Source organism: Astatotilapia calliptera, chromosome 22 (genome assembly GCF_964374335.1).
Source record: "Astatotilapia calliptera chromosome 22, fAstCal68.1, whole genome shotgun sequence".
Lineage (NCBI taxonomy): Eukaryota > Metazoa > Chordata > Actinopteri > Cichliformes > Cichlidae > Astatotilapia > Astatotilapia calliptera.
The window spans coordinates 19,696,853-19,713,348 of NC_137442.1; the positions used below are offsets into that span (position 1 = coordinate 19,696,853).

Here is a 16,496-nt window from a genome sequence, read left to right on the forward strand (position 1 = left end):
GTCAGAAGGTCATGGATGAATTGCTGTGATATCTGAACATCTACTTGATGTATTGGAACGAAACAAAAAATAATGAAAAGATTCCCACAGAGCCTCAGTGACTTTGACCTCCAGGTGACTTTTATTAGACCAAAACAGTGAGAAGGAAATTAAGGGTTTCTAGTGAAATGTCTCTACTACTTCTAGATGGAACGCAGATGTATTTAACACAGACATTCATTTTCCGTTCGTGGTCTTTGCATTTGAGTGAATGTCTCCTTTACTTTTGCACCATCATTGGGCCATGTAATGTTTTGGTTTCCTGAGCAATTATTAGTTCTCTTATCAGTCTCAGCTGTAAATTTTACAGTGCTAAATAGAAAGCCTTAGCACATTGTCAAGCTAAACTAAGACTGTTAACATGAGTAAAATTACTTGCTGAACATTAGCGTACTGTCATTGTGAACCTGCAGTGTCAGTGTCAGATAGAGCTGCAAGCTTTCAAAACTGGGTTTAACTGTATGCATTTTTATATGATGCTTGGAGAGTTTATTTACATATATTTATGTTGATGCCTACATATCTGTACTTTTTTTCTGTTTCAACAGAGGGACAGGAAGTGAAAGTCGGTGAATACAATGCAATTGCTGATGTGCTGGACCTCATCAACAACTCCATCAGGTTCCAAGGTATGTGGCTGTGTGAGGAATCTAAAACTCACTAAAGAAAATCTGTTGATTATTCCAATTTTTTTTTAACCAGGATGTTTCAGTAAAGACTAAAAACGTAGCAGCTCCTTTTATGCTCACTTATGCTCTTGAACCCAAACTCCTTCCAACTAACATAAATATACAGACCCACTCAGACAACACCACCACTCAGTGAAGGAACTCACCTCCCTAAACTGTTCTCTCACAGCTAAATTATTTACCAGTACATTTTTCTTCAACCCCTCCCATGTTTCCCTGTGTTGACATACTTTGTAATTTGTGCGATGCTCAAAGCCATTTTCTGAGCCTTTCTCCACATACAGAAAGTCTAAGACTGTAGCTTCTAAAAAGCTTGTTTCCACATCGCTGACCACAGTAAGTGGAAATATGTAAGATGATGCTATTACGATCGATTGGCATACTGGAGATAGAAAAATACAGCAAAAAAAAGGGGAAAAGAAAGTGCAGCATCCTAAGAGCCATTATCATAGAGACACTTAACTAGTGGAAACTGGGGGACCAGGAAATTATCTCTAAAAATAACCGGTGCTACTGCAGCATCACTATTCATTGGAAGAACTGAAGTTAAGACAGTTTTATTTTATGCTTTAGTATGATAAAATAACTCTTTTCCTTGTATCACAAACCTTCTTTCTTGTAGGTGTAGAGCCACCGAAGGATCGGACGTTTGTGCGTCTGCAGAGGCGCCACATCAACGTGCCGCTCTACAGCATCCTGTCCACCATCACCATACTGGGCATGCTCATGGCCGGGGCCTTCCTGTTCTTCAACATCAAGAATCGGAATCACAGGTCAGCACAAGTTGTACAACTAGCCAGCAAAGGTGAAATTTTTCAATGTAGAGTGGAAGGAAGAAGGTAAATTATGGACTAGTAGGAAGAGAGAAGTAGTGGTAGAAGAATCTGAGGAGACTGAATGGTATTGAAAAGAGATGGCACGATACCACTTTTTAATGTCCGATACCGATTCCGATATCATAAATTTGGATATCTGCCGATACCGATATGAATCCGATATAGCGTATTTTGTAATCAATAAAACTGTTTTTTATAAATATCTTGTGCATTTTGTATAAGTTTTAAAAAACAAGAGACTGAAGCTATTCTGTTATACCTGTATGCAAAACAATACACTCCACCCAAAACATTTTATAGTTCAACAACACTGATCAATCTGATAAACTAACTAATAGGGTTGCCAACTCCCAGCAAAAATATTAGGGAACCACCCCCAGCCCTTAATCGAATTAATCAACTTTAATTTAATGCAAGTATAAAATCAATTATTTTTCTACAATATTTAAATAGATTCAACATCTTTCTTCAACAGAATTGCAGATTGCACAGATGGTACCTTCCCAAAGGAAAAAGTACTATAGCTTACTAGGGTGTATATTAGACTTATTAGTTACTATATACAATAATGGATTTCTATACATGTAATCAGATGACCACTTTTGTTGTAAGATTCAGATAATTATTTATTCAAAGTTTTTAAATCACATAACAAAGAAAAGTATTTCTTTGTGCCCCCCTTTCCCTGTTAATGCCCTACTTGGCCCCCCACAAAACTTTGCTAGATCCGCCCCTGCACAGTTACCAGCTGTCAGCTACTTAGAAAAGGATCCTGGTGTTATTTCTCAGAAACAATTCATAACTTCCCTTCAACCCATTCATGTCACCTATAAGGTAAACCTGTTTCTCCATCACCTGTTCAGCTCTGATGATTCAGTAAGGACATCTCCTGGTTTCATCTTCATGTTTCCCTCTCACCAGATAACCAAACCGATATCATGACCAGCACTTTTTACAGCTGTGGCTCCAGCAAACATCAGCTGATACTAGAAAGTAATATTAAATACATTCTAACAACAGCTGATCAAGCTTAAATGCGCTGCTGTTGTTTAGCCGCTGGTCTCCTCTTTCTAGCGCAAAGTGGGCGATAAACAAACAAGAAAGACGGGACTTGCGGCAGAAAAGCCGATCAGCTGATCATTGATCAGTTTCATGTTTGAAGTAATAACAGGAGAGGAAGGAGAGAATGAGAGAAGTAGATGCAACTGCGCAGAAAAGACAGAATAACTCCAGCTTTGTGTCCATTTTTTAATTCTAGCTGAAGTACGGGACAAATCGCTTCCTTTTCACCTCAATATGGAACTCCGATGGCCAGTCCAGCTGTGGCTCCATATATCAGTTGTTAAGCTTAACGTGGAAATACTATGCAAACATTCAGGGATGAACTTACACACTTGTTTTACTTCTCTGGGATAGTTTTCGCCGAGATGAAATGCTGCGGTTATGAAGCATGTAGCGATGCTCCAAATGCTCCAACAGACCGCCGACAGGTCTCGCAGACAACAGCCGCTCTATCACGTGACACATACTGCTCCGATGCGCCGAGCTGGGTTACGCCAAGTAGCGCGTTTTGTGAGGTGATTTTGTGATACTTCGGATCGGATTACATTATTTATTTCTCTCCGATATCCGATCCAGTAATTTAGGTCAGTATCGGGCCAATACCGATACGTAATATCAGATCGGTCCATCTCTAGTATTGAAATCAAAAAATGATGAAGCATGAGCATAATGATGAACTATTTCTGGAGAAATACTATTATTTAGCAGCTCTCACTTTGTATAAGATTAAACTCTACTCTATCATCATTTGAATCTCCTCTAATCCTTTATTCTTTTCTTTTCAGATTAATCAAGATGTCCAGTCCCTACATGAATAACCTGATCATCCTGGGAGGCATGCTCTCCTATGCATCTATCTTCCTGTTTGGTCTGGATGGAGGTTTTGTTTCTGACAAAGAGTTTGAGACCCTCTGCACCGTGAGTCCTCTTAAGAGTGTTCTCCTATAAATAAAATAATGAATAAAGGCAAGAATTTAAAATTTGCTTCAATTAAAAAGGAGAAAAAAATACCCATCCACTGCCACACCACCAAAGTATATTTTATTAGTCAAAAAAGAGATGCAAGCTTTATGTCTTTGTTTTAAATCAATTTATCAGCATATTAACCAAACATATTCTGTGAGCACTCGTTGGTTCAAGTTGATTGGTTTTTAAAAAAGAAATGGACTCAATCGTGTCCAGAGGAGGCGAAACCTTTATTATAAACAGTGTACACATCTTATCTGAATATGTGTATACAAATATGAAATTCTCTTCTGGCCATGTTTGCTCTCATCTTATGTCAGTAATGTCAAACTCATACAGCCCACTTTGATATTACGTGAAACTCTCCTTGCTGTCAGTGTAAAGGAATTTAACTTTTTATTGAATACCTCAGATATTTTAAAATAAGATTTATCATCGCAGTGTTTCTGCATGATAACAAAATGCTGCTGCAGTAAATGAAAGACAGCTGTCAGCGTGACTGTTTGGGCTTAAATTTGCAAAAAGTTCTTGTAGCTCTCTGACTGCCGTATAATAATAAAACAAAGTTTTTGTTATTTTACAGAATTTATTTTATTTTATTTATTCTTTTTGTTTTACTATGGATTTTAAAAAAAATAGTATATAGTGAAAAACTTTTCTATCATGTAATTGTTTATCAGGTGCTTAGTTATTTTGGTGTAGTATGAATGGGCTTTATCTGTAGGAAAAACGGTAAAACGTAGGAAAATACAATTAATAAACCGGAATTGCTGCCCTCCTACACCTTCAGTGGGCCAGACAGAAGTCTTTGCTGGGTCACTTCTCATCCCCAGAATCTTATGTCATATAACGGTTTCTAAAGAATGGAAAGCACTACCAAAAGATGAATCGTATTCACATGTGACTGTGTGAAAACTAACAGAATCTCTCTCTGCAGGCCTTTTGTAAGCATGCTGCATATTAAGTATCTCCCCTCAGGTAGCATTACTGTGTGACTGTGTAGATACTGGATTAATTAAAGAGTTTTGATTACAGTGATAACTGGTTTCCACTGAGACACCCACCCTGTTCAGATATAGAGACACAAATATGCACATGTGTACCAAAGAGGTGTTAGGCAGAGCACGTCTTGAACTTCTGTCACCTGGTTCAAGCTCTGCTGCAGAGCCACAACAGAGTTTGTCACTTCAGACTTCGGGTGCTGCAGCAGAGGAGCACAGAGGTTTATCCATTCACTGCTACCGATCAATATCTGCTGGTTGCTTTGAGAACAAATGGCGTAATTGTTTTTTCGCTGTCTTCTTCTTTTCTTTACCGCTGTGCCACATTTTGTTGCTTTCTCATATGTGTATGCAGATATAGAGAGCTTGTACACAGATACACAGGTAAAAAGAAAATATGTACCGTATACAGTAATCAAATACAAAACATGAAATCGTGCACACAGGGTCTCTGTGGCTGTATTAGGGTTTTCTCAGTTATAGTTGCACTTGAAGCTTTAAAAACACATCAGCGGTGCCATTTGTGCCGTGGAAGTAAGAGATCTACATTTTGTTTTTCATTAAAATTGAAATGCGCTCAGGAGTGTGACAGCTTCATAGTCCAGGATGTTCTCCCAGAGCTTCAGAGATGGGAAATAAATCTGACAGCACCTTATTTTTAGAATGCTTCATAATGCTACTTTGAATGAACTTCTGGAGAAAAATGCAAATAGCTGTCAGATCAGATGTTGTTTCCAGCCTTGATCACCAGTTTATGACATGACACAATTTCATGTCTCACTGTTGTTCTGATAGGTTCGGACGTGGATCCTCATTGTTGGATACACAACAGCTTTCGGAGCCATGTTTGCCAAGACCTGGAGGGTACACGCCATCTTCAAAAATGTGAAGATGAAGAAGAAGGTATTGAAAAATATTATGATTTTTTGAAATATTTTTATAAAGGTAACTCAGTGGGTCTAACCTAATCCATTTTCTTAATTGCTTTAGCTGGTTATCCACCTTAGAGTTGTAGGGTGGTCTGGTGCCTATCCCAGTTACCACAAGACAAAAGGCAGGGAAGTACTCCTCACCACTCCATCCAGTCTATATCTTCTCATTTTTCTGATGTGATTGAAACATGGCCCACACACTCCTGCTTCATAGATTTGCAGTAATGATTCCTCCTCCTTAAAAACGTGGTTTGATTTTTCATTTATATTCAAATTTGTTTATATCAAACAAATCTGCAGCTTTCCACTTAAACGGCCATATGCTTTCTCGAGGTTTTTAACCTTATATTTTTCATGACATTACCTACATCTGTTGGATGGCATAACTGGCGGTTGATACAACCACAGTCGTATCTGTTGGCACATGACAGTCTTTTCCAGGAGGCTTCGCATGCCTTTTATAACCCCATCGCTGGTGTGTGGGTGATTGTATTCAGTGCATCAGTGCTACTTGTGCTTTTTACAAACTGAAAGACTGGCAGCCCCATGGCACCTGCTTTTAGAATCTTCTCTGTGAGAAAAAGGATCTAGAAATACAAATGGCTTTTTAAACATCTAACACAATCTGCTTTGCTGGCCCAGTTATATAAAAGCGGTGTCGAGCTCACCAAGTGTTGCAACTCTGCTTGGCCTTTTTGTATTTATAGACCTCGCTCTCCCCTCTGTTTCTCTCTCCCTTTCTCTCACCCTCTTGCATATTGGAGGACGTGTGGGTGGCCTGCCAGAGAGAAAGCAGGAAGAGAAGGAGGAAAGAGGAAGGATCGAAGAGTGGAAGAGGTTGGAGGGATGCAGGGAAATAGTGGCAGAAGGGAGAGACAGAAGGGGAAAGGCAAAGCGTGGCAGAGAAAGGGACAAGACAAACAACATGGCCCAAATGGCAAAAAAAAAGTAGGTTGGACTCTATGAAAAGAAAAGGGGGCGCCGAGAAAAGAGGGCAAATGATAGATTAAGATAAAGAGAATCCAAGAACTGAGGCCCAGTTTAGATTGAGTTTCCACTGCAGTTCAGTCACAACACATTTGTAATCATTTTTTGTAATGTGTGACTTTGGTCCCGGCCTTTTACATTTCTGTAATTCACTGTCTTTTTCAAAGTGATCATTTAATGAAAACAAAAGAGTTTTTTCCTCTCTGACCTTTCACAGCCAATTGTTTTGCTCCGTTCCCATCCTCTCATCCTCTTTCCCTTGCTAACAGAGACATAACAAATGTTTCTCCAGAAGTAGTATTCAGGCCCTCAGGGTGTGTTTTCTGATGGTTCAAGGCCTGGGTTTGTGTGAGCAGGACAGACACACATCCCACTTCACCCACACTGATTGAGTGCAGGGGCTTTGGCTTCACTAGAGTGATAGTTGCTGGTGGTGTCCTGAAATGTCTGCCAACTGCTGTCAGGGGAGGGACAAACACATCTTTTCTTCAAACTGTGGGATTGGAACTGCATCCCTCACTTCTTCCCCTATCCTCCCCTTCATCTTTTTTTTCTCTGTAGGAGAGCAGGGATTGTAAATCAAGGGTGAGCTCAATAAAGGTTCCACTTGGTGGGCTGTAGCTGGCACTTGTTCACTTCTTTAAAAGCTCAGTGCCACAGACGATGCAGAGAGAGGAGAGCCAATCAATGTCCTATTATTCCAAACACATAAACACAGATAAGCATACAGTATGTGCTCACAAAAGTCCCCCTGTGTACGAGCCACACACACATAAGTGTGTGATTTAAAACCTAAAAGTAGAGATTAAACATGTTGTTTTTACTGCTTCCACATTTTGATCATTATTTCAGGGATTAGATGGATTGCTTCCTAACTGATAAACATACATGAAAGATACAATGCACAAAATCACTGCTGCAAATATTGTTTTCTTAATTTAATAACAATGGGAAAACAGTGGTGTCAAGAAAAAGCAAAAATGGAGGATGGAAGTCATGCAACAAATATTTTAACTGTAAAACTGTGACTCTGTGCATGATCAGCTCCTCAAGTCTGACGTGTAGATAAGTGTAGACTGTGATTTATTTGGTCCTAACCAAATCTCATCTCTGTATCTGAAATTATTGATAGTTTTTAAGTAATTCATTGACTTTCAGGGTCTCATATCAATCATATCAGTAACCCTGTAAATTTGAATTAGCTCTGAGGCAAAATGTCCTACAGTCGCTAAAACAATGATTGGAGACTGCGGCACAAGCAAAAGTATTGTGGCCATGTGTAATTGGCTTGGAGTCTTGATGCCTTTGAAGTGACTGCTGCATGGACAGAGACTGGTCCTGCGTCCACTTGGAATCAGTTGGCAAATCTTCAAAGCAAATTTGGTGTTTTAAGATGGTGATGAAACAGCAATAACAAAGAATCAGTCTGCTTGTGATTAAATGAGCTCAAGGTGGTTACATGCAATCTGTTTCTGAAAATGCAGCAATTAACTGTGATAAATCGATGAAAACTGCAAATTTGTTGCAGTTTACAGACAAAGAAATTCACATTTACTACTTCTGTTCAGAGTCCATTGTAGACCTTGTAGATTTCTCAATATTGAACAGAAATTCAATAATTCCTCCACAAATACTGACACAGTTGCTGCAGGATGGCAAAATGGTATAGGCACCTAGCAGACCTGCCTTTTTCTAAGAGTACAATAAGAATATAACCAACTAGCACCTCAACTAGTTGTGTTGAGTTGACTATGCTGCTTTTGTCGACTATCTGCATTTGTACAGCAGTTATTTGTAACCTCTGCCAGTCCATCTGAGTCACAGGTTGCCTCCCAACATGCGATATGTGCTATCACCTTTAATCAAAAGCTGACACCCAGGGACTGAAGGTGTTGCACACTCAACCTTTGGTTACCACAGCTACTTGCAACCAGTTGCCAAATGAGAAAAAATGCAATGTAATCACCAAGGTAACCTCCAGTTTTTCCTAGTTGCAAAGACAGCCCTCTCTTTACTGTAGTGTTACTGAGGTAGATCGCATGGATAATGTCATGATAACTACCAGTGCTGTCAGATGTTGGTACTCTAAACATGACTTTAAAAAAATAAAAGAAGCAACCATCTATGTCCCCAGTACCATGGACTCACAACTCATGTAGAGGGAGAAAAGAAAATCTGTCTGTCTTTAGAAATCTTTTGCCAAGAAAGTACCGAACCAAGCAGGATACAGTCATGGAAGTGCCACAGAGGCAGTTTTCAGTAATGAAATGTATGTTTATATATACATCTACCTGTAGACAGATTTTCACACACCACAACACAATGCAGATGTGGATGCAACATAAAAATCATCCTGAAAAATCAACAAAAAGGATCATTTTAAGAACATAGCTCTGTGGTGGCTCTAAATTATTTGGGCTTTTTCCTCAAATTAGTAACTACAGCCACACTGGAGCTTTACTGGTGTGACTGGTGGAAAGAAAACAGACAACACTTCAGGTAATTTAGATTAATTAATGCCTTGGCAGAGTAACATATCACAGTTTAGCAGATGGTGTAGGGTAGAGTACATTTCTCAGAAATATAACATGTCTAATTACTTGTTAGATTTATAGAATTTTAATCAGTATATGTAATATATGTTGATTTTCTTCTTCATGTTGTCCTAAATGGCCCGAAGCAATGTGATAAACAATAACAGAGCACATACCTTGTTTTGCCTTGCCGACATACATCTGCTCAAAAGCACTGCATCAAAAGATGGCAGATCAAAAAACACAGTCCCATTATTTATCTTATCCTGGGCCCACTTATGGGTGGAGACCTGCACAACACTGCTGAGTTGCATCTGGGCTATGTGATACTCACCAAACACAGCCCAGCCCGCGTCCCCTGACCTTTCCTTTGATCTGCGGTTCCAGACAGTCAAACGCTATTATAAATAAAGATCACAAACAGGTCACAGCTTTCATCCCTCTAAAGTTCAGGGTACAAAAGAGGAGCTTTTGTGGTTGACAGCAGTGGCTCTTGTTTGGTGGATCTTTTCCACATTCTCTCACCACAAGGTAACAAAACTGTTGCTTGTTGGTGGCATAGTATTGACACAACTGAATGTCAACTCGTGGTTTACACCCCCGGGATGATTACAGTCTGCTAAATACGCTACGTGTCTTTATCGAATGTTGAACCAGGCCTTGGTCTTTTGGACTCACAGGCCTGGCTGGATTCCGATCCCAGCAGGTGGTCATTTGCAGTTAAATACATTATTACCAGACCCTGATTAGATGGTTAAAATGAAAACAGCAGGGGTCTAGGACCTCAGATGGGATGTGAATAACTCACTTCACATAATTAGTGTGGTCAATAAGAAATGCTGTCTGAAATGACACTACAGATACTTGCATTATCATATAACATTAGCAGGTGTGGGCTATTTAGCTAATAAAAGCACCTAATTTTCTCTTCCCTCTTCAGATCATAAAGGACCAGAAGCTGTTGATTATCGTTGGCGGGATGCTGCTAATCGACTTATGCATCCTCATCTGCTGGCAGATTGTGGACCCACTTAGGAGGACTGTGGAGGAATACAGCCTGGAGGTCAGTCATCTTGTCTAAACTTGTGGTCACTTGCAGCGCTTTTGGTAATGAAGCTTACCTTAGCTGGTGGGGAGTCTTGGTGACATAAAGTCTTGCTAAAAATGCCTGAGTGTTTTGAGTTTAACCAAACAAAATGTCTGCTATAGGCTCCTGCACGAGCATCTTTGTTGTGCCTGTTATTTTTGGGTCAGGATGTTAGCCATTGCTGCCTCCTGTGCCCATCCCGTGGCCGGACATTTGCCAGCTTGAATGGGAGACTTTGGCAAGCTCCACTGGAAAAGAGGCACTTGGCATCGTTTCATCTTCGCTGGAGAGTTGGCATGGCAGGGAGCAGAAATTAAAACTGCTACAGTATACTGTGACTGTAAAGAGACTGAGATTCTCTGAGATTGGTGCAGGATTAGTCTAGCTTTGCGCGCAATTGGCTCAATTGAACATACTGTAGCTCTGGCATTAGAGGTTGATGATGTGTGAAGTGTGTTTTCAGTTAGGCATAGCATATTAGCACATAACTATCAGTGATATTAAGGGAATCCACACATTAGCAAGGCAAGTGAATATTTCTATACTCAGAGGTATTAGTCGTTTTGGTTGAATTGGGTGATTTATTTTTTATTTCATATTTCTGTGTTGAGCATACTGCCTGAAGTCAGTAGGAGTGCCCATTTTTTTTTTATCACTGGTGCAGTGAGGACCCACTGGCGAAAGGATCTGGCTATAATAGTGATTTATTAATGAAGTATACAGCAGCTGTGGTTTAGGAAAGCTAATTGTTTGAGTACATCTGCTCACTTTGCTCCACATGAAACTTCAACCAGGGACACTTCAAGCTGTGCATGTTGTTGTTGTTTTTGAGAATATCTGCAAATATCGATGCAGATAGTCTCAAAATAGATGATAAATCAATAACATATAGATGATTACAAAATTCACTGGTTTAACCAAGTCTGTTAACCTAATCAAATTATCAGATACATAAGATGATGGAATATGTTAGGCCAAGGGATACTTCAAATCCATAATCCAGTTGTAGTTTTTATAATCTGAGTGTATTAAAGAACAACTCTTCACTCAAAAACTGTAGCCAGGCAAGAAATTTCAAGTGAAGATTTGTTTTTTCTGCTTAACTGGATATGGATATGAACATACTGGCACAGAATGTTGGGCACAAACACTTCACATGAATATTCCAAGCACAGAATGTTGCGAACAAGGACTTTGCACTAACATTCCACACGAACATTCTGCCCAAACATTCTGTGCACAGAATGTTAGGTACGAACATTCTGCTTGAACATTCCGCGAACAGAATGTTGGGTACAAACATTCCGCACAAATATTCCATGCACAGAATGTTGGGCAAAAACACTTTGCACCAACATTCAGCACAAACATTCCGTGCACAGATTGTTGGGTACGAACACTCCGCCCGAACATTCCGTGTACAGAATTTTGGGTAAGAACATTTCCCATGAACATACTAGCACAGAATTTTGGCCACAGACACTTTGCACGAACATTCCATGTACAGAATGTTGGGCACAAACATTTCGTGTACAGAATGTTGGGTACGAACATTCCGCACGTACGAACATTCTGCCCGAATATTCCGTGCACAGAATGTTGGGCAAAAACACTTTGCACGAACATTCCGCCTGAGCATTCTGTGCACAGAATGTTGCGTATGAACATTCTGCACAAACATTCCGTGCACAGAATGTTGGGTACGAACACTCCGCACGAACATACTCTCACAGAATTTTGGCCACAAACACTTCGCACGAACATTCCATGCACAGAATGTTGGGGACAATGACTTGGCACGAACATTTCGCACGAACATTCTGCCCAAACATCCTGTGCACAGAACATTCTGTGCACAGAATGTTGGGTACGAACATTCCTCGCGAACATTCCGTCCACAGAATGTTGGGTACGAACATTCTGCATGAACATTCCGTGTACAGAATGTTGGGTACGAACATTCCGCACGTACGAACATTCTGCCCGAACATTCCATGCACAGAATGTTGGGGACAAAGACTTGGCACGAACATTTCGCACGAATATTCCGTCCACAGAATGTTGGGTACGAACATTCTACATGAACATTCCGTGTACAGAATGTTGGGTACGAACATTCCGTACGTACGAACATTCTGCCCGAACATTCCGTGCACAGAATGTTGGGTACGAACATTCCGCGCGAACATTCCGTCCACAGAATGTTGGGTACGAACATTCTGCATGAACATTCCGTGTACAGAATGTTGGGTACGAACATTCCGCACGTACGAACATTCTGCCCGAACATTCCGTGCACAGAATGTTGGCCACAAACACTTCGCACGAACATTCCATGCACAGAATGTTGGGGACAAAGACTTGGCACGAACATTTCGCACGAATATTCCATCCACAGAATGTTGGGTACGAACATTCTGCATGAACATTCCGTGTACAGAATGTTGGGTACGAACATTCCGCACGTACGAACATTCTGCCCGAACATTCCGTGCACAGAATGTTGGGTACGAACATTCTGCATGAACATTCCGTGTACAGAATGTTGGGTACGAACATTCCGCACGTACGAACATTCTGCCCAAACATTCCGTGCACAGAATGTTGGGTACGAACATTCCGCGCGAACATTCCGTGCACAGAATGTTGGGTACGAACATTCTGCCCGAACATTCCGTGCACAGAATGTTGGGTACGAACATTCCGCGCGAACATTCCGTGCACAGAATGTTGGGTACGAACATTCTGCACAAACATTCCGTGTACAGAATATTGGGTACGAACATTCCGCACGTACGAACATTCTGCCCGAACATTCCGTGCACAGAATTTTGGGCAAAAACATTTTGCGCGGACATTCTGCACGAACATTCCGAATGAACATTCTGTGAAAAGAATAATGGGGACGACCATTCTGCCTGAACATTCCGCCCACAGAACGTTGGGCACAAGCACTTTGCACGAACATTCCGCACAAACATTCTGTGCACAGAATGTTGGGTATGAACATTCCGCCCAAACATTCCGTGAACAGAATTTTGGGTACAAACATTCCGCACGTACGAACATTCTGCCCGAACATTCGGGTACGAACATTTCGCTTGAACATTCCGTGCACAGAATGTTGGGTATAAACACTTTGCACTAACAATTTGCACGAGGTTCTCCAGGCTGCAGCTGAAGGAATAAGGCTTTCAAACAACATACCCTGTTAATTCAAAGGAACAACTGAAGTTGGGTTATTAATTTTGTCCTAATATTATTGCTTGATTAACTTCCACAGTCTTCCTAAAACATACCACCAACCATCGTCATAGATAGATTGTGAAGCTCTGTTTTGAATTATTGAGTTTATCACCACCATCACATACAGTAGGTGACTGCTATTGTTAGCTTAAGTGAACTCAGATGGCAGAAAGATATCCTAGATATTCTGAACCTGCGTAGTACTACAGGTCCCAGGTATGTTGAATTGAAAACACTATTTAAAAACAATCTGCTTTCCATTAATGCTACAGTGTATTATTCTCTTTATGTGTTGGCTAAAAACTCAGTGGAACAGCGCGATTACATTTACTTTACTGTTGCTTCTTTCAAATTACAAACAGGAGATTACGGCTAGTACGAAGATGACATTTCACCTAATGAGCAAAGAGTTCCACAGAGTTCTGTATGCAGGCCACAAGATGGCTAACTGCACCCTAGGAATCCTCAGAAACTGACAGCATTAGCTGCATACTCATTGACCCTGCTGCTAAACAGAGGTTGCCAGAAGTCTGGTGCGGTGAAAATCTGGGTCTGTTGTTGGAGACTTCTTTTGATCATCCTGAATAGATTTTCTTCTTGTTTGCCAGCTTGTTGCCAAGGTCCTGTGGGGGTGCAAAGGTACCTTGCACCCAATTTTGACTTTCTTCAATTAGATGAAAATCTTGTGAAGTGATAAATAGCGCTTATCAAAGAGTAGCAGGTCAGAGAGCCTCTCTCTCTCTGAGTCCTGGATAAAAAGATTCCAGTTTGCGAACCCTGATGAAAACATGTAAATTATATTGGCAGTATTATATTGGCAGTATTATTTGACTACTTCTGATCTACAATGAAAGGTATTTACACAACTCTAGAGAAAGCTGTATTTCTTTTGTGTTATATAGCCACTTATATATTTAAGCCTGCTGAAAGAGGAAAACAAAGCCTTGCTTAGTATTTGTGAATGTTATCAGCATGGGCAGCTGACTCCTTATGGAGTAGTCTCAGACTTTATGTCCTGGCCAGTGGAGGGTTGTGAATATATATAAACCACTGAGTGCTGGAGTCTGCATTTCCCCTGAGGTTATGAATCTGCATGCCTGGGCTGAGGCATAGGGTCCACAAACCTGCCTTGCCTGCCAGATTTCAAACACCGGCACCAGTGGACCCTTGGGGCTCAGCTGAGGGAAGAGACAGCCTGGAGCTCATCTGCACCCTGGGCCTCCAGGCCTGCCACGTGGGACCACAAACCAGAAGGCAACCCAAATAAACTGAAAGTAGACAAGAAGCAAAGAGAGGTTAGGAGATAACGATAACTCATCAATAGCTGTGGTTGTAACAATAATTTTAAAGCAAAACTAACAGAGAATATTGCTTTATAAACAGAGGCAGAAGGGTTTTAAGCCATGTACATAATGGCATAAGCACTGCAATAAATAACTCAGCGTTTCCACTGGGTTCAGTGAGGTGTTGGAACAGTTGGTGTTGTGATCTACTAGTATCCAATGAAAATGAAAGACAATTAAAAAGAAGATAATAATAAACAATGCAGAGTGATCCCATCATATTTCATTTTCTCCCCAGTACTATTACATTATCTCCTGCAGTTGTAGTCCAGTGTGTGTGCATACGCGTGTGTGTGTGTTTGTTTGTGTGTGTTGTTTCTGATCTGAAAGGTAGATTAAGTCTGACTGTTTGAGGGGATGGGGAATAGGACCGTGGTAAACGGTCTCCATGGAGCTCAGGAGCCAGTGACTGACTCACTAATAGTAAATTGCTCAAAGAGAAGGACTATTAGTTACCCAGTTTCCTGTGAACTACCGCATCATGCTTGGCCAACATTCTTTTTCGTTTTCTTTTTTTTCATTCCCTCTCTCTTTCTCGCTCTGTCTTTGTCAGAAACTCCCCTACACCCCCTCACATTTCACCTCTGTGGAGAATTGAAGTTGACCTTGGGTTCGCTAAGCTGTACCCACCTGCTGTATCCAAGGATACATTGTATGTCAGTGCAGTGTTATTGAACTGTCACGGTGCTACCTAGTTTGCCAGTTTTGCTGTTTGTACCACTTCACCGGAGGGTGTCTTTGCTAAACAACAAGCGTATTCAGTTTTTCTTTTTCTTTCTTTAATTTAATAGACACAGTCAAAGAGAGTGTGTGGCCAAAGTCAGTGGCTATCGCAGATTTTGGATGAAATGATTGGGCTTGCGATGTACATGGGCAACTTGGAAAAATTCAGTTCCGCAGGGTTAATCCCACTGCTGAATCTAGCAAGCTAAGCTTAATGAGCTACCATTCACAAAACTGGGCCATTCCCCTTTGCATCCTTTATTAGCATTAACAAGAAGATGAAACTAAAGAGGCTGACAATAGATCCTTGTGGAACACTTCATAAAACATCACTGATTTAATACCCTCCCAAATAAAAGTAAAGAAGAGCCAAGGATCGTGCGGGGAGTTAAGTCTTTAAGTCTTTCAAATGGGAGGAGAGTAACCTCACACCCCCCAGTCATATTTTATGGCTCCACTTCAAGCCTGTAGTTTTAATTGCACTACATGGATGATGGTGCTCTCCCAAAAAATGACTTTTGACCTTGATACTATAAGAAATTTTCCTCTGCTTTTACTATATACTATACTATGAAATAAAGACTCACATGCTGAATATAGAAAAGCACAAAACAAAACAAAGTGGAATGTAGATGGACTAAGATGATAATTACAGCCCTCCCTCTTAAACTTAATGTACAGAAAGCAGGAATTGTTCTGACCGCTCCCCCAAATATCCTGGGAATGCTGATGGAATTGTTGGGCTGCAGTGAGCAATTAAAATCCCTTCTGTGGCTCGTTAATAATTGTCCATTCCTTAATGGCATGGATGTTTCAGCAGCTGCTGGCTGCTAGAAATTAAGCCCTGCAGTACTGACACATGCTGTAGTGTCAGTGTACACACGTGTGGAATGTGGCAAGTCATACGCAGATGTGTTTTTGTATGAGTGCCTGTGTGTTTACGGATGCATTCATATCCACTCTTGTGGATCCAGGGTATTGTCCCCCCCGCATAATGAAGGACAAACTGTCAAGAAAGGATGATTAGCATTCTGGTGAATCCTGCCGCAGA

At 40.8% G+C, this 16,496-nt stretch overlaps 1 protein-coding gene across 1 annotated transcript in view; it reads left to right on the forward strand.

Annotated features, from left to right (window-relative positions):
• gabbr2 (gamma-aminobutyric acid (GABA) B receptor, 2) overlaps positions 1-16,496 on the forward strand; it is a 212,011-nt gene that overhangs the window by 147,440 nt on the left and 48,075 nt on the right. Inside the window, exons 9-13 of the mRNA XM_026156284.2 lie at positions 588-668; positions 1,351-1,501; positions 3,412-3,544; positions 5,389-5,496; positions 9,987-10,109. Of these exons, the coding sequence (XP_026012069.1) occupies positions 588-668; positions 1,351-1,501; positions 3,412-3,544; positions 5,389-5,496; positions 9,987-10,109 (596 nt within the window). The remainder of the gene's footprint in view (positions 1-587; positions 669-1,350; positions 1,502-3,411; positions 3,545-5,388; positions 5,497-9,986; positions 10,110-16,496) is intronic.